We start from the raw sequence: 23,026 nt of genomic DNA, 5'->3' as shown, positions 1-23,026 counted from the left end.
TTCTTGAGCACTTGGAGAACCTTCATCACCCTGAATTCTCGAGAGAGGCTCTGAGGACCTGGAATTGGAGGAAGACGAATCGTTATCGGATCTGTCTCCGATAGATAAGGCAGCGATAACGATAAGAGAAAGAAACATGGAATTCATCAAGATACCTAGGTACCTAAGGTAGGTACGTACCCTCCCTCAACCCCGCCACCGGGCAGCCCAGCGCTTCTGGCGTCACTTTCGGAGATACAGTGCAGTGACGGCCTAAAATGATGCGCAGTGCATTCCGTTCCCCGGCAGCTAATCAGAGCCCAGAGGTAATTCAATTTGCCAATCTGCGTCCAGATATTTTCAAACATTCTCGATCTTCGTCATCGTCGCAACTTCAATTTCTTTCCAACACGAACCTAGCACTTTCTTGCCCCCTTTCTCGCGTGCTTCAATAGCACACCCTTCTAAACAATGAAGCTTGTTCCTACGAAGCCGTCGCAAAATATTGCCGAGGATGCAGTTACCCTCATGCCCGAAGATTCTGAGGATATGGCAAGTTCACGAACCCACTCTATCCCATTGCCTGATGCGCCCAACGCTGCGACGTCTTGCGACGAGATGCTATTCACAACACACTAACTCAGCCCGACTAACATCATAATAGTGGCATGCCTACAACCTCATCACACCTGGCGACCTCGTCATGGCGCATGCCGTGAGGAAAGTTGTCGCCGAAACGAAAACCGGCAGCACCATTTCCGAACGAGTCCACACCGTCCTTGCGATCCAAGTCAAGAGCACATTCTTCGATCCCATTGTCGGCCAGCTCCAAGTCAGCGGCGTAGTCAAATCGGAAAATGCGTACGTCAGTCTGGGTCAATATCACACGCTTGACCTCGAGGTCTCTCGCCCCTTCACGTTGAGCAAGCCGCAGGGCTGGGACTCGGTCGCCAAAGACACATTATCAGAGAGTCTGTCGGACGACAAAGATGGCGCAATGGCTGCCGTCGTCATGCAGGAGGGCATTGCCAACATCTGCCTCATCAGCCAATTCCGCACCGTCGTCAAGCAGCGAATCGAAAGCGTCATACCCAAAAAGCGAAGCGCCGCGACCGAAACCTCACAGGGCATGACCCGCTTCTACGAAAAGACGCTGACCGCCCTTCTCCGAACCGTCAATTTTGACACTCCGAGACCCCTGCTCCTCGCCAGTCCTGGGTTCACCGCGGCCGATTTCAAAAAGTACATTGCGGACGAGGGGAGGGACAAATCAGACAAGAAGCTGTCGGGAATTGCCAGGGAGGCGGTCGTCATTCACACAAATTCGGGCCACGTGCACAGCCTCAACGAGGTTCTCAAGAGCCCTGAGATGGGCAACAAGCTCAAGGACTTCAAGTTCACCAAGGAGACCAAACTGATGGATCAGTTCTTCGAACGGCTTCGACTAGAGGACGGAAGGGCATGGTACGGAACAACATCGGTGGCAAAAGCGGTTGCCGAAGGTGCCATCGGCCCTGGTGGCGGCATCCTCATCATGAACAATTCGCTATTCCGCAGTTCGGACATTCCAACGAGGAAAAAGTACGTCGCCATGGTTGACAAGGTCAAAGGGGACGGTGGCGATGTCAGGATTCTCAGCAGTGACCACGAGAGCGGCAAGCGGCTGGACATGCTGGGCAGTGTTGCCGCCATTCTGTCCTACCCCATCCACGACCTGGACGACGATGAGGATGAAGATAGTGCTGCAGCTAGCGGTGAAGCGGGTGGCGAGTCAATCATCTGATTCGACTGCGGATACATATATATGAGTAAATGATACCAAACAAGTGCATCATGAAAAGAAAGATGCTTATAAATAGGAGGTTCAAAAACGTTATAAACTCATAAACTTGTGTAGGTGACTCGGCGCATCTTCAATCTCCTTTGTGCTCGGGCATACAACAGTATGGAAAGAATACTACGCGTTCTTAAGGTAGTAATGGAGGGGCTTCAATGGCGGGGTAATCAGCGCTGCCCATTGCCCCTCCCCCTCCTTTTTGGGTCAGGCCCATGCCCTGACGTATATACCTGAACACACTGGGACGCCCGGGTGAGACACGATTTGTGATCCAATGAACAGGAGTCTCCGACAGCGCGCAAGAGCTCGGCACAGCAACACCGAACATACAGCCGACGGGACAGATTAGGTAGATGGTGCAAATGGCGGGGGATCACTCCTCATTTTATCCTGGACCGGAATGACTAATGCCCTCGTTCGAGAAGACAGACAATGCCCAAATTGCGAATGCAAGTGCTCTCAGCCAGCCCATCTATTTTCTTCACCTCATCTCATTTTCAAAAGTGCAATCTCATTCAACCCATCGCTGTCTCCGCGCACCTTTTCCACAACATGGCGTCCGCACTCACACTCCAGTCCAAGCAGAAGCTGAACAACGGCCTCGAGATTCCCGTGCTTGGCTATGGCGTACGACTCCCTCCCCTTGCGCGATTATCGTGACCTTATTACTGACATCGACATAGCTTTGGAAGACGTAAGTACAATTGCCAACACATCAAACCAATTGCCATTGCCAACACCGATTGCTAGTGCGCCCGAGCAAGCTGAAGAGGTCACTACTGAAGCTCTCAGAGTCGGCTACCGCCATGTGAGCTCCACCACACAAGCCTCGATTCTCGTCACCTACTGACCGCCATCAAAGGTCGACTCGGCGGCTTCATACAAGAACGAGGCCGGTGCCGGAGCTGCCATCCGTGGTGTTAAGGATATCCCCCGCTCCGACGTCTTCTTCACCTCCAAGGTTCGCTACATCAACTACGACGATGCCGAGGATCAGGTAAGGGAGACTCTAGAAAAGACCGGCCTCGACTACATTGATCTGATGCTGCTTCACTGCCCCTATGGCGGCTCGGAGGGCCGCAAGGGCGCCTGGAAGGCCCTCGTCGAGGCCCAAGAGGCTGGTCTGGTCAAGTCCATTGGCGTCAGCAACTACGGCGTGCACCACCTCGACGAGCTCGAAACGCATATCAAGGAGCTCGAGGAGGAGCGCGGCGGCAAAGGCAAGGGCGGCGCCATCAACGTCGCACAGTACGAAATCCATCCCTGGTGCGCGCGCAACGACATCGTTCAGTGGCTCCAGAAGCGCAACGTCGCTATCGAGGCTTATAGCCCTCTGGTCAGAGGTGAGAGATGGGGCGACAAGACTCTCAAGGCCTTGGCCGAGAAGTATGGCAAGTCTGAGGCTCAGATCCTGCTGCGCTGGAGCTTGCAGAAGGGTTACATCCCTCTCCCCAAGAGTGTGACGCCCACTCGTATCCTGGATAACACCAAGATTTACGATTTCCAACTGACGGACGAGGACGTCAAAAACTTGGAGACAGACGAGTACGCTCCGGTCTGCTGGGACCCAACTGTTAGCCCCTTGGACGGACCAAAGAGCGGTTGACAGCATCCAGGGTCACTGGCGATGCAGCCTAGCTTGAGCCCTTTCCATTTTAGCGACACATGTGTTCACTATCATACTCAGAAAAATAGACACCGCAAAGTACCATGCATATAGAAAACAAATCGCGCATTACTCGAAGATGCATCTCATGAGGCCGCAGCACCCGGCCCTCAGAAGAACGAAAGAACGTCTTGTGATCGGCTTAATAGTCGCTGAAAACCAGCGCTTGGCCGACGACCTCACCTCTTTTCTGATCTTCAATCAATGAGTTGAGCTCAAATCCGGTCATGGGCGTAAGAATGGCTTAGCAAACATGGAATGAAAGGCAGGGTTTGAAGACAATGAACCCATTCGCATTCTGCTCCGCGCTAGGACTTCTTGTCATATTTCTAAGGCGGTCAAGTAATAGTCCTTTCTGCCCCCAGCACTTGAGTTCAAGATGAGTACGTCGAGAAATAGAGTTGAGACTGGCAATGGGTTTCTTGTCAACATCAAGGCAAAGGTCTATCGCTCTCAAAGTCAGTGGCGACTCAAAACCAGGGAATTCTGAGCTTTACCGCAATCCTGCAATACCGTATTTGAATTGTACTGCGGTAGCGAGCGCTGTGTAAACTTGGGAGGTCATGGGTGCCCTTGAGACAGGTTCTCGTCGGTCTGGTTCTCACCTCATATTACACTAGATACTCAGGTGAAGGACCATCAGGATATCGACTTGATGCTAAGAAGGCGAGGCGTACTTTCCTACAAATGTGCGGATTTGTAGGAACTTGTGTTGTGTGATGTCAATCACTCAAACATGTCAGTGAGTCTGAAGACTTATGCGTTCTGAAAATCGAGGTTTCGATCGCAGCCTTCGTTCATCTCTGGCAATCTCACCAGGACAACCAATGACTGATGCGAATAGCCCTACCGGTACTATTACCCAGGCGACATTCACCCCCGTGTACTATGGTTCTGTTTCAAAAGGCATAATGCCCCGATATTGAAAGCTAGCTAGAGCCAAGTTACCATTTGATCTGTGCAAGCTTTAGACGGCCATTCCGCAGCCTATCCGCGAGGCTCTCGTCTGTTTTGGTTGCAAGCCTTGCCAACCCACTACCTTATTGTTCAGAACAAGCTTCTGACTTTTGAGGTGCTTCCCCTGAATAAAGTTTACTTTCAATCTGGGCATTGGCAGCTTAGACTACCCCGAAGCTAAGGCATTTGAACCTTAACTGAGCTCGTGCCAAAACCACAGCAACTCCATGCTTGACTACAATGCTTGGGGTCGACGGTTGTTGAAACGAAAGGAGAGCCTAGAGAGAAACATGTGCCTCATCAAGACCCTTTACAGATGAACCCGTGAGCGATAATCATGTTGTGAAAACTTCCCTTTCTCTAATACTTTCGCAGGTGGATATTTATGTGCTGCTGACAAGGGTTGACAGCTCAAGGAATAAGACGGTAACTTGTCCCGATAAGACAAATTAATCAACCCTTCGGATGGATCAGCGAGCTCAAGACTTTAGGGCAGCTCGTTTAATCGGCCAATTTTCGTATTGAGCTAGGTATCCCACTTGAAACCGTTGCGGGGTTGTATTGACTCTTCCGAGTCTAGCTCAAAATCTTCAGCTTGCGATGGATCCGGTGACGACGGCGGACAAGCAAGTCACAACAATACTCAAGCTTTGAGGCGTGCAAAAGGTGTGTTGCAATCTCGGGTCTATGCCGTAGAATATAGTGCTTCGGGTCGGTATCCCGTAGTGGTGTGATGACTTCTGGCCCGCCAGGTCTAACACGCTCTCTGAGCCTCTGTTCTTGATGGTTCTGGCGAGTCGCGCCAACAGAGCACAGGCGAAAATGAACTCTGAGTTGCGCAAGAGGAAACCGACGGACGATCTCATCTATATCATTCCGCCACTTACCGTTGCGCTGGATGCCGATCTACCCGTGTGGGCAGGACTAATTTCTCTGTAGACTGAACCGACCCACGATAGGGGGCACGTCCACCTTTATTACCAAATGTTTCAACTAGGGGTAGTATCAACTAAATGAAGGCTTACAGACTCATAAGAACAAAAGCATGGGGCTTGGCAACTCTTGTCACGATAGTCAACCGCATCACGCTCTTCTTCGATTTTGAATCTTTGCCAACTAAAGAGACAGGATCTCTCGTCGTTCGTTTCCCGTCATTCTTTTCTCTCAACAGTCCTTACAAGATGCGCAACTCAATCATCGCTGCCGCCGCTTACCTGGCTCTGGGAGCTAGAGCCGACATTTACCCCAATTATGAGTATGGCAACATGTTCTACCTTGGCCCCACCACCGGTGGTCAGTACATCACCAAGGCCACCTACAACATGGAGGTCCCCAACCCGCCCACGAACTGGGTGAAGACCGATGAGACTCAGCGCTGGCTTTCCCTCTGGATCGGTGTCCAGGACAACCCCAACAACGGCGACGTGCTCAACATGAACTTTGTCCAGCCCCTCCTCAACTGGGGACCTGATAACTCCGTCTGGGGCTGTAGCGCTCCCAACACGCAGTGGTGTGCTGCTGCCAGCACTTACCAACCCAGTGGTCAAATTGGCCAGGCCTACGTCCCGGTCAACAAGGAGGCCACTCTTGAGTTTGAGAGTATGTTTTCCATGCCCGATTCGATTGCGAGATGAATTTGCTTACAGTGTCGTAGTTTCTCTCAACTCTTCCACGGACATGATCGACCAGAAGATCTGGCAGAACGGGGACCTCATCTCTTCCGAGTCTGACTGTAAGATCCGCCCAGTATTAACATCCAAGACGAATGCTGACAACCCACTACAGCCAAGGGCATGAGGCCTGCCGTCTTCTACTCTGGTAACGAGTGCTACGGTGATGGCTGCGGAACTCTGCCGGCTTACAAGTACACCAATATCACCCTTGTTTTCGACAAGGCTGTTCCGAACTTGGCCGACATCATTTCTTACACCAACGCTACCCACACGGAATGGCAGACGAAGGACAACGGTATCACCTGGACCGTGGACTCCATCACCATCGCGGAGGATAACTTGACCGAATAAGCCGACAATCTGACTCAAGTCTTTGAGATTGTTTGTTGTCCAAGGCTTTCGATTCCTGTAGATACATTGTCACCGACGCCAGCCATATCGGACTTGGCACATTGTGTTGTAAAACCATTGTAGATATCAAACTGCACATACCCTAGGGCGTCATTACCCGCAAATCATCTGTACAAAGCTTCATGGAAACACTGAGACCGTTCAGGATAAGAAACTTTCTAAAGTATCAATCGACAGGCTGTCAGTAATATATCTCATCAGCGTCGCGTCTTCCGTGCAAGAGAATGTGACGTCGAGGGTGTGGAGAGTGCCAAGGCCATGGACACTCGGTGATCACGGCGTGGAGCCCGGCTTGGGAAGATGGGGCGCCGGCTTGGCGCAAAGAGAGAGATGGCAACCCGGCGGACTTAAGACGTTGCAAATATGAGGGGGGATCGCTTAAAACGGATATCCTGTCGCCTAAATCGTGAAGGAATACGTCGATAACTGTGGCTGTCCAATGTTTCTAGTTTCTGGGGTAAGCGCCGCCCGATGGCCAAGCGTCGGAGTTGGGTGTTCCCAATATGGAAACTCAGGTTTCCGACTCCCGGCCACAACCGACGGACTTACGATAAGCTCCCCCGCCTAATGCAGTGCGCCATTGATGGATGAGAGTGCCCAGGGGACCGAATATGATCTATTCTTCTTTGAGACATTTTGCGCACTTGGATTGCTTAATGCCGGCAGGGCCAGCAGATCTTAGAATACGATTATCAGCTAGCGGGAAAGATGTCATGATGTTGTCTGCTAGTGAAAGACTTCTTCCGGTTGAAAGCTTATACTCACAGCGAAGCGTATTTACGCCTAGTGTGCCTGTAAGTCCGAGTCTAGCGCACAGTCTCATTTGCCTCACGATGCTCTCAGTGTCTTACACGATGATGATCCACAATGATGGGTCTTGGTTGCAGAAGTACCTTTTCCTCGTTTTAGAAAGGCAATCAATTTCCAGGCGCTGAAGAAATAGATATAAAATCCACCATGCTATTTACCTGATCGGAAAACATTACCAGCTTCTCAAACTGGTTCCAAAGCATTATCAAGCCCAACAGCCTTGAGTGATCACTATTGGCAGCTGCTCTACCTTTCAATCAAAAACCTACCGTGTTGTTTCTCAGATATCATCTACACAATGGCCCCCAAGACTCTTCGATTTGCCAAAGATCAGCCGGAAGGCTTTGTGAATCGCATCGAGAAAGTTGCCATCGTCGGTGTAAGTACCTCTTAAACCAGATTGCGACCCCTCAGCAAATCACAAGAAAAGGGACTGACTGTTCTAAGGCTGCCGGTACCATGGGAAAGTTTGTAACTCGAGAGCTACTGAAAGGTAGAAAGCACTCGGTCACCGCAATTACCCGACACGAAAGCGATGCCAAATTGCCCAACGGCGTTATTGCTGCCAAGGTCAACTACGACGACGAGAGCTCGATTGCGGAGGCTCTAAAGGGACAGCAATACTTGATCATCACAATGAAGTCCACCGTCGGCCAGGAGACCCAAAATAAGCTTGTACGGGCTGCGGCCAAAGCTGGCGTTTCTTACGTCATGCCGAACGCGTGGGGTCCTGATCCGAAGAATGAAGCCATGATGAAAGATGCTCTTCTCGGTTCTTCTTTTCAAGGAGCCGTCAAAGAGATTGAGCGCCTTGGGGTAAGCGAATGGATCATCATGTCTTGTGGATTTTGGTACGAGTTCAGCGTGGCCGGCTCCCCTAATCGATATGGATTCGACGTCAGAAACAAGTCACTCACCCTATTCGATGAGGGCGATGTCAAGATCAATACTTCCACCTGGTCTCAGTGTGGCCGCGGACTGGCCGCTTTCTTGAGCCTCAAGTGGTTGCCTGATGACAAGGATGATCAGTCTCCCAACATCCAGAACTGGGCCAACGATGTGTTCTACGTTTCGAGCTTCTTGGTATCTCAAAAAGATATGTTCGAAAGCATGAAAAGGGTCACGAATACAACAAATGAGGACTGGGTCATCAACCATGAGAGCTCAAGAAAGAGGTGGGAAGCTGGCTACGAGGCACTAAGATCAGGGGACAGAAATGGGTTCTCGCGAATGATGTACTCGCGCATTTTCTTTTCCGCGACTGACGGTGACGTCGAGCACAAGCACGGGTTGGCCAATATGGACTTGAACCTCCCGGTGGAGAATCTAGACCAGGTCACTGCAGAGGCAGTAAAGATGTGCATCTCAGGAGAACTGGACTCCTACTAAAGTAGATTGTTGTGGAGACGAGTCTTATTCACAATTCGCACTTGACTTTCTCTTGACGGTATTTGATTGTGATTGATGTTGGAGGTAGCACTGTACCCATGCCGCAGTGTATCAATGAAAACGAAGGCGGGAACAAGAATGGAAGAACCACTGAATGAACACTTCCGGCCTGGACCCTTAAACCTTGTGTGAACCGCCAATTTTGGAAGTTGGCCAATAGATAGTCATGGTCACCCCATCCTTGAGTGTTGCTGTAACCTCTTGACTATCAATAAAACACTTCTCAGATAATTTTTATCTTGACAGAAATTGAGCCCTTCTTAGTTTGTACCACGATGAGATCATGGTCGTAAGAGATATCTTCGACCGTGGTTTCAAACAAAGTGGATCTCGGCATGACGCGGAGAGCCATCATGGCCACCATATGATAGACTTCGCAGTATGCCAAGCTGAGAAGCGCCGTTAGCATTGAGGATTGAGAGCCTTGGTCTCTGAACAAGCACTTACTTCTCACCAATACATGAGCGACTGCCTTTTCCGAACGCAAGGAGGAACTTCTCCAGCTTGTGATTCGGCTTGCCGTCGATCAACCAGCGCTCAGGAATGAACTCCCCGGGGTTTGGGAAGAGTTCCACGTTCCAATGGTTGATCATTGATGTCATGCCAACGGGAGTTCCTCTGGGGATAAGCCATTCCTTCTTACCGTCACGGGTCCTGTAAACCAAGTCCTCCTCACGGGCAATCCTGGCAGATCTGTGCGACACACCAGGCATCATGCGAAGAGACTCGTGAATGACTGCCCACAGGTAAGGCTTTTGTTCGAGCTCTGTCCATTTCAGGTTTGATGGATTGAGACCTTGTAACTGCTCCATAAGGCGGGCATAGGTCTGGGGCTGGGCAAGAAGGTAGTATGTCACGACAGTCAGAGTAGCCTGTGTCGCAATAGTTAGCAACACGGCAAATAACGGGAAGGAACCCATTCTCACAGCAGTGGTCTCGGTACCGGCGAGTAAGAAGTTGAAGCCCTCTCCAGAAAGTCGATACAATGATTTCTCTTCTTCGGGAAGTGTCTTCGATTCCATGAGATCGGCAAAAACTCTTCCGTTTTCCGGGTTGCTCAGAGCTGCCTTGATATACCCGGGGATAATAACATTCATCTGTCTCATGACAGACTTGATGTCTTCACCTAAGTAATCAGCCATCATAGGCATGACCTGAGCCAATTTACGACCAAGAGCGTTGTGTCTCATCATGTAAGCACTTTTGAAGAAGGACTTCACCCAAGTGGCAAAGTTGGGCTCCCATCCTTCCTGGGAGATGAAGCCCATGGGTTCTCCAAAAGCATACTGGGAAATGATATCCGCAGTAAAACAATTGAATGCCTCCTTCACGTCGAATGGCTCCTTTCCCGCTGAGCGGAGCATCTTGTCTGCGGTGAGCTGGGCAAATTCCTGCACCTCGCCCTCAAGTTTGAGCATTTGCTGGCGCGAAAAGAACTTTGACAAAGCGCCCTTGCGCATTCGATGAACCTCATGATTGACGGTGGAGAAGCCGGTAACCGAGACAGGGCCTGCGCCGCCGGTATTGAGTTGATGTTGCCACTTGTCGCGGATACGGCCCGAACCGGCATATACTTCGTCGGTGAAGTAGGGATCAGAAACATGAAGTTCATCCGGGTTTATTCTGACAATGGGCCCTGTGATTCATGTTGGTCAGCAGCGAATTATGTCTCACACTAGGGCTGTTGTCGAATCTACCATAATGCTCGTGCATCCGTGTAATGACCTTGCCATATCTGCCAAGCAGCCACCAGTCAAAGTACGCTTCGTATAGGTAAGATGCAGCTGCGATCTTTGGACCAGGGAAGTGCGCTAGCGGATGGAATGGCGAGATATTGTACAAGGCTATGCCGATATGATAAGCGACATAAAGAACAATAACGTAGGCGACTGCATTGGGACTCAGGACAGCCTTGAGACCATCTACGATGGCATTGGAGGCCATTTCGGACACAAATCGATGGACTGAATGTGCACAAGAGGGCAATGTTATCGATGCAACCTCTGCTAAGCGCAAGTTGATGTGACAGCTACCTTTCCAATGGATATATAAATACTGCATACATCTTTTGCCTGCACCACCCAGACAGTGCAGCTCTAATCATCTTGGCCCACCGGCCACTGCAACATTGATAAAAGGCGTGCGCTTACTGGCCCAAAAGTAGCTCCTGCGACCCGTCTGGAAATCAAGACAAAAACACGATCACAACGAGCCCCTGAGAAAAGGAGCGACCTTGACAAGAGGAGCCAACTAGCGTTTACTAGTGCAGTGAGTCTGCGGGGGCGACCCACAATGCCGAGATGGGAAATCTAGTGCCCGTTGAAGAATCCTAAATGAGCCAACAGCACCGAACGTTGATGCATATACCGTGGCTAGGCCAGCCCCTCAAAGTGCAGCAGGCGACACACTCTGAACCGGGGCTCTTAGTGGCATTAGAGGAGAAGAGTGATCGTGAGCAAGATGATTCCCGTATACCTTACATTAGTCTTGATGGAGACAACATGATCTAGATATTTCCCCCTTCAGTCCTGGCAGGATGAAAACATAATTCGCGGTCGCGCTGCGGAGTACAGCTTTATCCTTGAAGATACGCTTGCCAGGACTCAGGCTTGTCAGGAGCCCAGGACATCACAACGGGACGCAGAAAGATACCATTTGGATGCAACGTGACCAGCACACGGCACTAAGACGAATCTTTCGAAGATCTTCAAGCGCAGGGATCCCTAATGGAACGAACTGGGGGCAGATGATGGAGACACATCCACTACCTCTCCACTTTAGGAACTTTGTGACACTTGGTTCACCATCCAGTTAGGGTCAGCATTTTTCTCTCGCTGAATATAAACAGGCAGACTGCAAGCCAAAAGGACTTGGAGACACCCGCATATGGACCGCAATATTATGTGTCCAAATCTAACAGGATATTTCCACAGCTAAAAACACCGGGATACACTCACTCAAAGCCCCCGCGACCAGAGACGCCTGCTCCAAATCAATGGCCAACTCAAGTCTGATGGATGAATCTTGTCCATAATGGAGTCATGGTTCCCGCACAACGATCGATCCGTCAAGTGATGAAGTTTTCTATACTGGGTGACTAAATGCTTACCATCTCACTACTTCTGATTTGCGAAACATATCTTCAAGTACCTTATCGAGCATCACTACTTCAGCATGTGCTAAAGTCTCAGACAGCCTCCTTTCGGAAAATTGATCGTATGCAGGCCCGACTGCCGAGATGTAGTTCTTCATCAGGAATGGTATGTGAACCTTCATAAGAACCGAGGGTTTTCACTTCAATCTGAGGAGAACATCAACTGCTTGAAACATTTTTCCGGACACGAAGTCATTTGCGAGCACCATAATGAGCGGCCTAGTGATAATCCTAGCCCGCTTCTCTTTGCTCAATGCGACCCTAACACAACTGGGTTATGAACATGAACTTTCGACGTTCTGGCGAGACTGAGAGGTGTGTGTCCATGGTCATCGGTGACAGATAAGGGCTAAAGCCGAAGAGAGACGCTGCAGGATTGAGAATACAGGGGTTAGAGGATGCCAAGCATTCGTGATTTTTGTTACCCATGGTTGGGAAACGGCGATCTCTAGAAGCTCAGAGAACCAACAGGCTAGAAGGGGTATCCGTCTGTACGTACTTCATATACATACTAAAATTCATTAAAAATGCAAGCGAGACATTACCACCCTGGAAGTTCAGAGGAGCAGTATTCCTGATGGAATTCCAAAGTTTCACTACTTCGTTCCCGCTAATCTATGCCGATGTTTTAGACGCCAATTCTCACGTGCAAGTAAGAGGAGAACAAGATGAAGAACTTGATACCACGCCGAATCCCTGTGAGTTGAGGTTATTCCATGAGCACTTTAGTACTAAGTGCCAGCACAGCAAGTCACACGACTTGCGGAGCGCCGTGGTCAATGAGTACCCAGAAACGGAAACCACTACTTCAACTTCAGTGCAGTCATATTTCAGAATCAGCAATGGGTCTCCGCGAGTCACGGCTTGGCAGACCCTGGGAACGGTGGTCCACAGGAGGACGAGGCAAAGTCCTGGCGACAGCAGATGGTGCACCCGGAACCAGGGCTTTAAAGCTCGGCAACCGTAAACATGTCTCCCGGCTTCAGCTAAGTCGAAAAGCCGGAGATCTTCATTCAGAGTTGCCTACTACAGAGCGCTGAAATTCGTGATCAAATTCAACCAAGTTAGGGCCGCAAAATATCGCCGAGTATGACTGGCTGAGCGTCATAACTTTAACTACTGCGACCCCACGAGCTAGAACTATCACTCTTCGTCAATATATCTCCTTCTAGTGTATCTCTTGTCCATGCTCCCTTTTATAAAGTACTCGACGGAACTTGGCTCACAGTCATCACACATATCCCGTTCATCGACTTGTTGAAACCGAAACCCCGATCGAATACTGCCCTCGATGGCTACACCAGCGACGCTGGCGTCGCCGCCACCCATGTATATCTCGATGACGACTAGCGCAAGAGACTCGCTCATAGCTATCTGCTTTCTATGGGCGGTTTTTGCAGCGGTAGTGTTTGCTCGACTTTGGGGCAGATGTCGTGGAATTGGCGTTGGCGGAGATGATATCTTGGCTTTGGTTGCTTGCGTGAGTTACGACTGATAGATGACTGTGTCTCGTACTTTATCTAACAGATATCACAGCTTCTATCAGGCAGTACAATAGGCATGAATGCAGCAGGTATCTAATGGCATGGCTTTCTAGTCTGGAGGCACAGGATACTGACTGAGACCATAGTTTTCACGTCTGGTGTCGGATACAACTTCAACCCTGACTCTGAGGTGTATCCAAAATGTAAGTGAATGCTCTAAGGCGACTGGTCTGCCATTGAAAAAGCAGTCAACATCCCCAAAGGTGTCATTGGACTTGCGATCGTCGCTTTGAATTTTCTGACGCTGGCCATGCTGGACAGTGCTCAATAACATGCAGTTCATCTTGAAGGTAATATACTTCGGCAACGGAACTTTCTCCCGAAAGCTCCATTCTACGAACCTAACCTGATTAAAAGTGTGCTAGACGACTTTTGCTTTCACGCTCATCTACCTGTGGGCACTTGCGTCCTTGAAGCTCAGTCAGCTCTGGTTCTATTACAGAGCCTTTTCTGTTCAACTCAAGTGGTGGATCTTCCTTATTGGCAGCGTTGTCATTGCATGGGCTTTGGTCTTCACCTTCGTCTTCATCTTCCTCTGTGATCCGATTTCACAACAATGGACAGTGCAGCGAATCGGTCACTGCATGGACCAGATCCTGGTACTCAAGTGCATTATCATGACAAATGTTGTCACTGACCTGTTCATTGTCATTCTACCTATCTGGACTGTCTGGCAATTGCAAATGCGGAAAACTGAAAAGCTTGCTGTCATTGCCTGCTTCGCTCTCGGCTTAGCGTGAGTCAATCCACCCGACCCCTATTAACACTACTATCGATGGCTCGGTGGACTGACACAGCGAAGATGCTGTGTGATTGGCATGATTCGATTCTGGCAGATCTACGTCATCGATCTTATTGGCAATTTGACTGGCACTTCCTTGACTACGTTCATGCTCTGCACGGTTGAGCTCATGCTTGCCGGTCTTTGCATCAATATTCCTATGCTTCGCCCCTTCTACCTTAGATGGAGAGCCAAGTACAAGTCCTCCTCGCTCGAAAATTCCAATAGCCAAAGCGCATACAACAAGGGATCGCGGAGTGGGCAGATCAAGGTACAACCCAAGCCTGGTCAGTTTACAGCTTGGATAGAACTGGTAAGTTGTCAACCTTTCCAACGGCATTCAAGCCAGTCTAAGTTATTGGGAGAAATTTGCTGACTTCTCAAGAATGATAAGGAGCACGAGACGGGCAGCAATGACGATGGCGATTCTGAACGAAAACTGACCAGAGAGCAAACCAATACTGCGATACACGTACATACCAACTGGAAGGTTACACGGGAATGAAGAAGAGACAACAGAATTTAGAGATGGCCTTATTGAGTACTGCCTTGGGTCAGATCTGGGCGCTGGATTGAGGGTGAGAATCACCATGATATCTACATTGGAAGTGTGCCGATTATCGATAAAGTATTTTGCGCAAGACGGACTTCAAGGAGCAGGTCTCATTGCTTATGCTAGAATCACTAAAAAAAAGGGAGTTGGAATTCGACCAAATTCAGATTGCCGATAAGTAAAAGAGGGTGGAGCGTCAAAATAACATCGTGTCTCCGAGGTTTGGCTCATGTTTCACGGGCCCTTCTTGAGCCCCTTATACCAATCCTCAGCTTGACTGACTGCTTAATCTTGCTACTCGCTCTTGTCTACTTTCGCTGTTCGCGTCGAAGTAGGCTAATTATGCCATTAGACATGGACCTATGACATTACAAAGAAATCAGAGTGCGATGACAAAACTTACGCTTCTCACCAAAGACGGTTGTTCTGATACCCTTACGCGGTTCATCGTAATTCCCCGGGATAACTCGATGAATTGTACATCTAAAAAGGTTGAGCTTAGGACAAGAACACGGTGACGAGGGCCTGAATTGGTAATGTTCAACTCACCTATTATCCCACATGGCCACGCTGCCCACTTCCCACTTCCACCGAACAGCATGATCGTCGGCAGAGTGGATGTGGTACGAGAAAAAGTCCAAAAGTTTGTCAGACTCGTACTTTTTGAGCTCAGCAAAGGCGGTTACAAATCCTGGATTGACATTCAGCGCCTTGAGACCGGAAACTGGATGGGTTCTAACAGCCGGATGGTGTGAATCGATGGGAGGCCGGTTTGGACCAGTACCCCACAGGTCCAAGATTGTGTCGTATTGCAGCCGTGAGGTGTGTACTGCGTGCAGTCCGTCAACGAACTTTTTCATGGCGTCGCTGAGAGCGTCATAGAGTCCGTATTGAGAAACCCAGGCAGTATCACCGCCGACGTCTGGGTGCTCCTCCATACGCAACAAGGAGTAGGATGGCGGGTTGATCTCAAAAGATGTATCGGCGTGGAAGTCGCCAGAGGGCCAAGGGGTGTACTTGAGTATTTCACGGTGATCCTCGCGGCTGCCCTTGATAACAACGTACTTCAAGTCCTTCTGAGCGGGATGACGGTCGAGAGCGCCGTAATGCTCAAAGAGCTTAACCTGACCATCAGTTGTCAGGTCCTGGCTCCGAAAGAAGACAACCCCGCGCTCAGTAACAAGAAGTGCGAGTTCGTCCAGTTGCTGTGTAGAGAGCTGTGACAACTGCACACTTTCCAATACTGTGCCGATTGACTCTGTCAAATCAAACCTCTTCGCAACTGAGAGGAGAGCTTTCTTCTCAGGATCGGCGAAGGATGCCCTATCCTTCTCCGGAAATCTCTCCTCTCGAATTGGCTCAGGAGGGACATGATCTCTTATCTTGGGATGGAAGTGCGGATGCAAGCAGATCGGGAAGCCTGAGTCTGGGGAGACATGCTGTCTGGACTCTAAATTCGACATAGTGAATTCATATATCCCGGAAAGAGGACGGAAACTGGAATGAGCTGGATGTCGTGTCCGAGAGGTATATTGATTGAGCACGAGACCTCGTTACTTTAACTACGAGAACTCAATTTCCCCTCATTTTGTGCTACCGGGCAAGTAAGTCAACATTTGGATATTGCGCGATCTGACCTTGAGATGAGACGCGTCAGACTTTCTCCTGATTTGCGGGCGACAAAAAGGTGTCATACACTAGAATGACATATAAGTTGGGCTTCTCCCACGCTTTCTAAGTTGCCAACTAGATATTTCTATGACTGCCGCCTGCGTGCTCCTGCACACCGAAAGTGCCTGGAAAACGTGGTTGGTGCTTTCAACATCTAAGAGCATAGTTCCTATGTCTAAGGGTCCGACCAAAAGAAAGGCGGCCCATTTGTCTAAGGAGACTTCCTCGGTTTTGGAAATTTCATGGGCAAATTGAACTTGTATAGAAGGATGTATAGCCATTTCAAGAGACCGCTTGACCTAGAGACAGCGACTTTCTAAGGTAAGACACCTGTGTCGGAACACGGCCGACGCTCTGGGGCGCAGTGGCAATGCGCATGCCGCGATAGTTGGAAAGTCGGCCGCTCCCGAGTAATTTGACCATCCGATTGGCACCAAAGACAGTCGCAATCCCGAGAGCCGATTGCATCAGTACCTTACCTAAGCCTAGCTGCAGAGAGAGTGGGTGTCTAAATGCCAGTTTGGAGCGGCCTGAGAGGTCACCGTCGATGGCGTGAGCGCTCCAGATGATGGCATCAACGAGAGAGTGGGTCATCTTATGCCTCGAGCCGAATATCGGCCCAGAAGACATGTGGCAGCTTGAACACGACCCGACAATTTGGCTCTGCGACGCGTGGTATTTGTTCAGTTCTCCACGGAAATGCTGCATTCATGACAGCATTCCGTTCCGTCAGAGCAAGAAGTCCGAGTTTGACAGCTGCTGCAACATATGTGGGACGCGGAACAGCAGGGCGAGACCTGAACAGGTAAGCCGGGATCAATGAGGGGCAAGATACAATTTTTCTTTCAAGAATGGCTTTTGGAAGAGTTTGCACTGGATCGGCAGTTGTTCGAGAATAAACAAAAGTTCAAGTTGCCATGTTGACTTCGTCCTTCGACGTATTGCTTTTGAACCGACGTCTGCGAAACCAACACAACCTACCACATTCCCTCAGCTCTTCAAAATGGTAGCAATAGTAGACGAAAAGCAAGTCAAGATGGTGGCCAAGAGCCCGGGAAGTCAGAGTGATAGCGAAAATCCCGATATCGACTGGAACCCTGAGGAAGAGCGACAATTGGTCCGAAAGTAAGTTTGTCAATTGTTCTTTGGCTTCGGAAAAGTAAAGCTGACTGAGGGACTCACAGAGTTGATTTGATCATCATGCCACTGTTGATCCTCGCATTCTTTGCCCTACAGCTAGACCGTGGCAACATGTACGAAGACTATCCAAGGATAATCGACCTGAACTGTAACAATATCTGACCAACTGCAGTGGCAATGCATTAACAGACTATTTCCTCAAAGATGTTGGTATTACACAGAACCAATTCAACGTTGGCCAACAGTTGTTATCTGCAGGCATCGTGATTCTGGAAGTCAGTAGATGGAACTGGAGCATCCTACCTTGTCCTACACATCCAGCTGACATGGTACATAGATACCGAGCAACCTAGTTCTTTACCGTATTGGACCAACGCTCTGGATTGGAGGACAGATAGTGGCCTGGTAATGCTTTCTCAGTCTTTCTTAGAAGACTGCAATGACCTTACAGTGATACTAACAAGTGGATAGGGGATTGGTTGCGACTTTCCAAGCATTTCAAAAAGGGCTGGGTGCATACATGGTGACCAGAATCCTCCTTGGGTAAGCCTGGGTAGCTTCATCAAGCAATTTCATCTGTAGAAAGCTGACAAGTCATACATGTAGCCTTTGCGAGGCAGGGTTCATTCCTGCAGCTCTTTTCACGATGACGCGTTGGTACAAGAGAGATGAGACGAGCAAAAGGTTCTCGTGGTTCTTCATTGGCAACATGCTAGCTGCCGCATGCTCCGGCCTCATAGCGTACGGGATGTAAGTCGATCACAAACGATGAGTTCTCGTCGATCTCGAGCAATAGCTGACAAAGTCTGCACCCTAAGCTTGCACATGAGGGGCATTGCTGGACTTGCTGGATGGCAGTGGCTCTTTCTGGTAAGTTGTGTCTGACCTACAAGGGAAAGATGTTACCCTGGTCGGCAGCAAAGAGGGAATTTGGAGAAAGACTAATGATTGAGTGGTAGCTCGAGGGAATCTTCACAATTCTGGTCGGCATCGCCTTTTTCGCTTGCTTTCCTAACCAAGTCAACAACCCAGTGTCGATGCTCGGCTTTCGCTATTTCTCGGAGCGTGAAGCCGAGATCTTGTATAAGAGAGTCATGATCGATGACCCGTCCAAGGCTCAGTCGAAGCGCTCGGTTAGCTGGCCAGAGCTGAGATCAGCGGTATGTGTTGGACTCCTTACCCCAGGCGTCACCGACTTTTCGCTCACGTGGAATTAGTTAACGAACTGGAGACTCATTCCCCATGTTATATTCACTATTGCTGCCCTGGCACCGTCTTCTACTCTGTCATCTTATGCGCCCTCTCTTGTGAACTCGATGGGGTTTGAGAGATTGGAGTCCAATGCCATGGTTTCAGTCGGTGCTTGGCTCTTGATTCCAATCAACCTCTTATGGGGGTTTACTGCGTAAGCGCTTCTGTGCCAAGGTGATCACCATCAAAACAAAACAGAATGACTGATTCTCGCAGCGATAAAACGAGAGTCCGTGGTCCATGGGTGTTCCTAGGCTTATTTATATTCTGGGGCTTCAATGTTAGTTGATGTTTTATCACGTGCTTCTTCTTGGCGAAGCTCCCGGCTAATAATACACAGCTTGGCAACTATCTGCTCATAGATGCCGGCCGCAACGCGAGATTTGCCATGTTGACTCTGTCAACGGCATTCTCGTTTCCCTGGCGTAGGTTCAAATTCCCGTCTGTAACTGGCGAATCACGTAACTGACGCACACTGCAGATCCTGTCAATGGCGCTTGGGTCTCTGCCAATGCCAAGTCCGCCGGTGAACGTTCTATCACCATGGCCATCCTCATTATGGCTGCCAATTGTTCAGGTATTGTTGGTAAGCAGCTATTCAGAGAAGAGGATGCACCGAAGTATCGCAATGGATGGGCAGTCATAGCAGGCCTAACCACTGCCGCCGCGGCTTGTGGTATTTGGGCCAATGTCCAGTACTATATTCTCAATAAGCGCAAGCTGAATCGTACAGGGCTCTCTTATCAGTATTAATGGGTATGCTGGCGAGAGAGTGGGGTGGCATGGTTTCGACTTCTGAGTAAGAAGGGGCTCAGGGGCGTGGTCGGCGAATGATGGATATTGCGTAGGTAATTCGTCAATGCCAATGGCAAGCCTGACTTTTCCACACGCATTTGTAGATAACGGGTGCCAGTTCGCTATTACGGAGTGCACACGCTCGTTTTCGAATCGAAGGCCACTGCCTTTGCAGAGATCGGCCGGCAGAAATCCGTTGGGTGGACCAGGGCTTGAGCGTGCCTGAATCGTGGCTACCTCAAGCGGGCGCTGTGTCATCGAAACAATCGACGTGAACGGCAGAGTCATGACTTGCAAACACGCGTAGCGGGACTAGTCTGGGCAAAAGTCTGACCTGGAACACTTTGGATCAGATTAGGCCCGGGCAGAACTCATGTTATCAAATCTATCCGTCTATTAGTCCTATCAAGTTCTCCCGGCTCGTCATCGGCTCCGGTCTCCATGTCGCGCCATGCGTTTGATGTTGAATTTCCTCATCCATCGCTCGCACAACTTTCCTGTAGTGGTCTGCGAGGGGCTGAGGATAGTCCGCAAGGTCTGGGATAGTCCATTGGTCGTAGCAAGCCCCGTGCGTATTGGCCGCAAAATAGGTCCCATGATGTCGGATGAACAAAAAGCAGAGGTAGCAAAAGTACTTGGAGGCGCCTAGACATCTTGGCTTGTGCCAAGGGCTGTCAGATTTCTCCAAGTCATGATGTACAGAGAGAATGACTTCTGCATGCACGTGGGTAGATTTTGCCCATGGCTGGTAGGCGAGAGTAAGAGGCACTGCCTCGTAAGGAGGCAAGAAAACGAGCTTAGCGCTGTTGAAGACCATTGGATGTGTGTGGGACAGACTAGTCAGAGTTTGACATATGCGATAGTAGGCTGCGATCTTTTCAAGCTGACGCAAGGTTTTGAGACAGGCCTGAACTTGCGCTGTTGCCCTGATAGCTTGTAAGCGTTCTAGGTAATTTGCGATCAGGGGTGACGCGCAAAGCCGGTAGCTAGACTTAGCGATTTCGACCAACTTCTCGTGGTCGTCTGATTCCGTCTCAAAAGCTTCTAGCAGGGCGGCCATCTCCGAGAGTTCTCGTTCTAGCCCAGCCCGCGCGGTTGATTCTCTTTTGGAGTAAAGGAATTGTGCACGGTGGATGAGGTTGGCGAAGTCGGCATACAGGGGTTTCTTGTGAGTACGGGAGAGATAGGTTGGCTTCTTCCATTTAGCGGATCGAAGGCGGTTGAGGAGGCGAGCTTGATGATGCCGGATGACCAGGTCCAAGAGGCTATGTAAGGGCTTGGCAGGCGGCGGGGAAGAGAGGATTTGGAAAACAGAGCGTAGGAAAGCCTGGGAGTTGGGCTCGATCGCATCTGCGGAGGCAATGGTGACCTTGAGACTTGCTGCTGGGAGCGCTCGTTGATCTTGTTTGGGACCTCCATCGAGGCCTCCCGTTGCAACGTCGACTTTTATCCGACTTTCCTGGACAGTGGCAGCAGCAACGGACTGCGCTCCCTCTCCAACGGCGACAAGGTAGGCAATATCATCTGCCAGGCGCTGCTCCATGGCAATTGTTAACAGGCGGGGACGGGGATGTCTGAGTTGCTCTACGGACTCTCGGCAGTGGACATCTGTCACAATAGTCTCTGGAGAGCCATCTGCAAGCACTTTAGCATGAGCTTCCGCAGACCCGTCTGAAGAGGCCGTCAGTTGGGTTGGTAGCGGGAAGTATTCGGCGTCGACAGGAACAGCATTGGTCAGCTTCTCCAACGTAACGACATGTTGGCGGAATACAGCCTCGGGGAGATCTCTCCAGATGGACGATGCAGGCGAGGCAGTGACAGTTGGGCGGGGGTGGACAAGCCCGCTTGACTCGGGTACAAAGTCCGTCGGTAGCGCGTCGAGCAGAGGAGACAGGGAGAGCGACATGGATAACGAGGGCGGAGATAGGTATGAGAATGTGTGTGATTGTGTATACCCGTATCCGTTTGCGTGAGTGTGAGAGTTTTGCCAAGGACAGGTCTGGTGTGTTGTGTTGTTGAAGTTGAAAGGGTGAGCGAGGATTCGGGCTTGGCCGACTGGGATAATTAGTCCAAGTCTACAACCTGCTGAGCTGTGTTGTTCTCTTTAGACAAACTTGGATGACTGATGAGGAGCGTTGGGGTGTTTCTGGATTATGATTGCCCTCCTGACCTATTTCCAAGTGAAAGAAACCCGCCGCGCCAAGCCGAGATGTGGGAGGAGATTGAAAATTGGAATAATGTTTTTCTCTCCAGAATTCTAGATTTCAGAAGGTCCACCCGCCGCCCGCTGTCCCCTGGGCTTGGGGCCTGGTCCTCCTGGAGTCCTGCACGGAAACCTTGGACTCAAGGCCCGATCAATGCAGCCAATTACGTGGCGGTCCTCATCTGTCGCAGTGCCGCAGTCCTGAATTTAGTGTGCCAAGACATAAACGTTATTGCACGCTAGGGATCTCGGCAAGCTGCACTGGGCAGGCTATTTTCTCGACTTTGGACTCTGAGACTCTGGGACGACGTAAAGTACTGTAAGTAGTGGGGGAGCTGCTGATGGATTGACGGGATGAACGAGGATGAGACTAATCAAGTATTGCAATAAGTGCACGTTGAAAGTCAGTCCGTGAAGCCATTGTCAAGTACTTAGTATTCCCAGACTTTGGGATGAAGCGTACCTACTTTATTTCGGGAAGGTATTTGCATATTGTCTTTCGCAAGCCTTGGCTGATGACGGAATAGATGAAAGTTTCTTCCCAACCCAAGTATCGCTTGCTATTCTTCCTTCTGATCTAAGAGATAAGCCGTGCGCATCAGGAGCCAGTGAGATCTTGATTGATAATTTGGGCTACCTACTCTGCTTCACATCGTCTTTACCGCGTACGAATACCTACACAGCCGCAAGCAGTGAGTTTCGTCTCTTGTAAAAGTACCCGCAAGTATCAGGGGAAGGCCAGGATCCAACAACGAACCAATAGGCGGATACGAGAATCCCAGGCGGTTCCCAGGCGCTGCGATCCGAGAGTGAGACACATGCCGCTGGCGCATGTCAGTGCTCAGATGTGCCGCCCAGTTCCTGTTCCAAGGTGTCGGTACGCCCGCTCCAACCCACGGAGAAACGGCGCCGCCATGCCCGATGAAGAATGTCGGTTATGTCCCCGGGTCTTGGGAGGTCTTGGGTAAGTCTTGGACTTTTCTTGGGCCATCGAGAAAACGCCGCAGCTATATATTTGCCAAGATAAAGCATTCGTGGCTGTTAAGATGGGCCAAGATGGCTTGCGATGGCCTTGGCAACATGTAATATCATCGTCCTGCGCTCCAGGCTCAAGCACAGGACCGCAGGTTCTCCATACGGAGACCTACGCTG

At 50.1% G+C, this 23,026-nt stretch overlaps 9 protein-coding genes across 9 annotated transcripts; 6 read left to right on the top strand and 3 right to left on the bottom strand.

The window, feature by feature from the left end:
• The first annotated feature begins 192 nt into the window (after nucleotides 1–192).
• Nucleotides 193–1,811, top strand: HER10_EVM0011255 (translation factor pelota). The gene is made up of 2 exons (XM_035480691.1): nucleotides 193–531; nucleotides 644–1,811. Exons 1-2 carry the CDS (start codon nucleotides 451–453, stop codon nucleotides 1,760–1,762), a joined length of 1,200 nt encoding a protein of 399 aa, XP_035328512.1. The 5' UTR covers nucleotides 193–450; the 3' UTR covers nucleotides 1,763–1,811.
• Nucleotides 1,812–2,190: 379 nt separating this feature from the next.
• Nucleotides 2,191–3,531, top strand: HER10_EVM0009433 (aldo/keto reductase). Its single transcript, XM_035483097.1, has 3 exons — nucleotides 2,191–2,443; nucleotides 2,500–2,624; nucleotides 2,679–3,531. The coding sequence occupies exons 1-3, from the start codon at nucleotides 2,224–2,226 to the stop codon at nucleotides 3,420–3,422; spliced, it is 1,089 nt and encodes a 362-aa protein (XP_035328344.1). The 5' UTR covers nucleotides 2,191–2,223; the 3' UTR covers nucleotides 3,423–3,531.
• Nucleotides 3,532–5,021: 1,490 nt separating this feature from the next.
• Nucleotides 5,022–6,591, top strand: HER10_EVM0003748 (uncharacterized protein). The gene is made up of 3 exons (XM_035473412.1): nucleotides 5,022–6,038; nucleotides 6,094–6,171; nucleotides 6,225–6,591. The coding sequence occupies exons 1-3, from the start codon at nucleotides 5,453–5,455 to the stop codon at nucleotides 6,461–6,463; spliced, it is 903 nt and encodes a 300-aa protein (XP_035327824.1). The 5' UTR covers nucleotides 5,022–5,452; the 3' UTR covers nucleotides 6,464–6,591.
• Nucleotides 6,592–7,631: 1,040 nt separating this feature from the next.
• Nucleotides 7,632–8,722, top strand: HER10_EVM0008437 (uncharacterized protein; the record flags this gene model as incomplete). Its single annotated transcript, XM_035477960.1, has 2 exons — nucleotides 7,632–7,712; nucleotides 7,781–8,722. 2 exons carry the CDS (start codon nucleotides 7,632–7,634, stop codon nucleotides 8,720–8,722), a joined length of 1,023 nt encoding a protein of 340 aa, XP_035328262.1.
• A 283-nt stretch (nucleotides 8,723–9,005) lies between these two features.
• On the bottom strand, nucleotides 9,006–10,726 carry HER10_EVM0009959 (uncharacterized protein; the record flags this gene model as incomplete). Its single annotated transcript, XM_035479430.1, has 4 exons — nucleotides 9,006–9,171; nucleotides 9,230–9,654; nucleotides 9,709–10,418; nucleotides 10,480–10,726. The coding sequence occupies 4 exons, from the start codon at nucleotides 10,724–10,726 to the stop codon at nucleotides 9,006–9,008; spliced, it is 1,548 nt and encodes a 515-aa protein (XP_035328392.1).
• Nucleotides 10,727–13,227: 2,501 nt separating this feature from the next.
• Nucleotides 13,228–14,766, top strand: HER10_EVM0009227 (uncharacterized protein; the record flags this gene model as incomplete). The annotated part of the gene is made up of 7 exons (XM_035478719.1): nucleotides 13,228–13,416; nucleotides 13,473–13,509; nucleotides 13,567–13,623; nucleotides 13,742–13,770; nucleotides 13,846–14,216; nucleotides 14,283–14,574; nucleotides 14,647–14,766. The coding sequence occupies 7 exons, from the start codon at nucleotides 13,228–13,230 to the stop codon at nucleotides 14,764–14,766; spliced, it is 1,095 nt and encodes a 364-aa protein (XP_035328328.1).
• Nucleotides 14,767–15,082: 316 nt separating this feature from the next.
• On the bottom strand, nucleotides 15,083–16,277 carry HER10_EVM0002854 (TfdA family Taurine catabolism dioxygenase TauD; the record flags this gene model as incomplete). Its single annotated transcript, XM_035472548.1, has 3 exons — nucleotides 15,083–15,150; nucleotides 15,218–15,297; nucleotides 15,364–16,277. The coding sequence occupies 3 exons, from the start codon at nucleotides 16,275–16,277 to the stop codon at nucleotides 15,083–15,085; spliced, it is 1,062 nt and encodes a 353-aa protein (XP_035327732.1).
• Nucleotides 16,278–17,488: 1,211 nt separating this feature from the next.
• HER10_EVM0012584 (alternative sulfate transporter) lies at nucleotides 17,489–19,629 on the top strand (the record flags this gene model as incomplete). Its single annotated transcript, XM_035481977.1, has 12 exons — nucleotides 17,489–17,610; nucleotides 17,670–17,738; nucleotides 17,798–17,900; nucleotides 17,963–18,030; nucleotides 18,097–18,168; nucleotides 18,232–18,375; nucleotides 18,444–18,495; nucleotides 18,585–18,785; nucleotides 18,843–19,030; nucleotides 19,093–19,156; nucleotides 19,217–19,301; nucleotides 19,358–19,629. The coding sequence occupies 12 exons, from the start codon at nucleotides 17,489–17,491 to the stop codon at nucleotides 19,627–19,629; spliced, it is 1,440 nt and encodes a 479-aa protein (XP_035328621.1).
• Nucleotides 19,630–20,056: 427 nt separating this feature from the next.
• Nucleotides 20,057–21,577, bottom strand: HER10_EVM0005956 (uncharacterized protein; the record flags this gene model as incomplete). Its single annotated transcript, XM_035475557.1, has 1 exon — nucleotides 20,057–21,577. The coding sequence occupies one exon, from the start codon at nucleotides 21,575–21,577 to the stop codon at nucleotides 20,057–20,059; it is 1,521 nt and encodes a 506-aa protein (XP_035328043.1).
• Between the last annotated feature and the right edge of the window lie 1,449 nt (nucleotides 21,578–23,026).

This window comes from Colletotrichum scovillei, assembly GCF_011075155.1.
Source record: "Colletotrichum scovillei strain TJNH1 chromosome Unknown Contig00010, whole genome shotgun sequence".
Lineage (NCBI taxonomy): Eukaryota > Fungi > Ascomycota > Sordariomycetes > Glomerellales > Glomerellaceae > Colletotrichum > Colletotrichum scovillei.
The sequence above is the reverse complement of the archived record's forward strand: the minus strand, read 5'-3'. Positions and strand labels throughout refer to the sequence as shown.

Bases quoted from the DNA above. Each gene is read 5' to 3' on its own strand.
- HER10_EVM0011255 (XM_035480691.1), top strand. From the start codon at position 451: ATGAAGCTTGTTCCTACGAAGCCGTCGCAAAATATTGCCGAGGATGCA. The intron at 532-643 runs GCAAGTTCACGA...ACATCATAATAG, and splicing joins CCGAAGATTCTGAGGATATG to TGGCATGCCTACAACCTCAT.
- HER10_EVM0009433 (XM_035483097.1), top strand. From the start codon at position 2,224: ATGCCCTCGTTCGAGAAGACAGACAATGCCCAAATTGCGAATGCAAGT. The intron at 2,444-2,499 runs GTACGACTCCCT...ACATCGACATAG, and splicing joins TTCCCGTGCTTGGCTATGGC to CTTTGGAAGACGTAAGTACA. The intron at 2,625-2,678 runs GTGAGCTCCACC...CCGCCATCAAAG, and splicing joins TCAGAGTCGGCTACCGCCAT to GTCGACTCGGCGGCTTCATA.
- HER10_EVM0003748 (XM_035473412.1), top strand. From the start codon at position 5,453: ATGAAGGCTTACAGACTCATAAGAACAAAAGCATGGGGCTTGGCAACT. The intron at 6,039-6,093 runs GTATGTTTTCCA...ACAGTGTCGTAG, and splicing joins GGCCACTCTTGAGTTTGAGA to TTTCTCTCAACTCTTCCACG. The intron at 6,172-6,224 runs GTAAGATCCGCC...AACCCACTACAG, and splicing joins CATCTCTTCCGAGTCTGACT to CCAAGGGCATGAGGCCTGCC.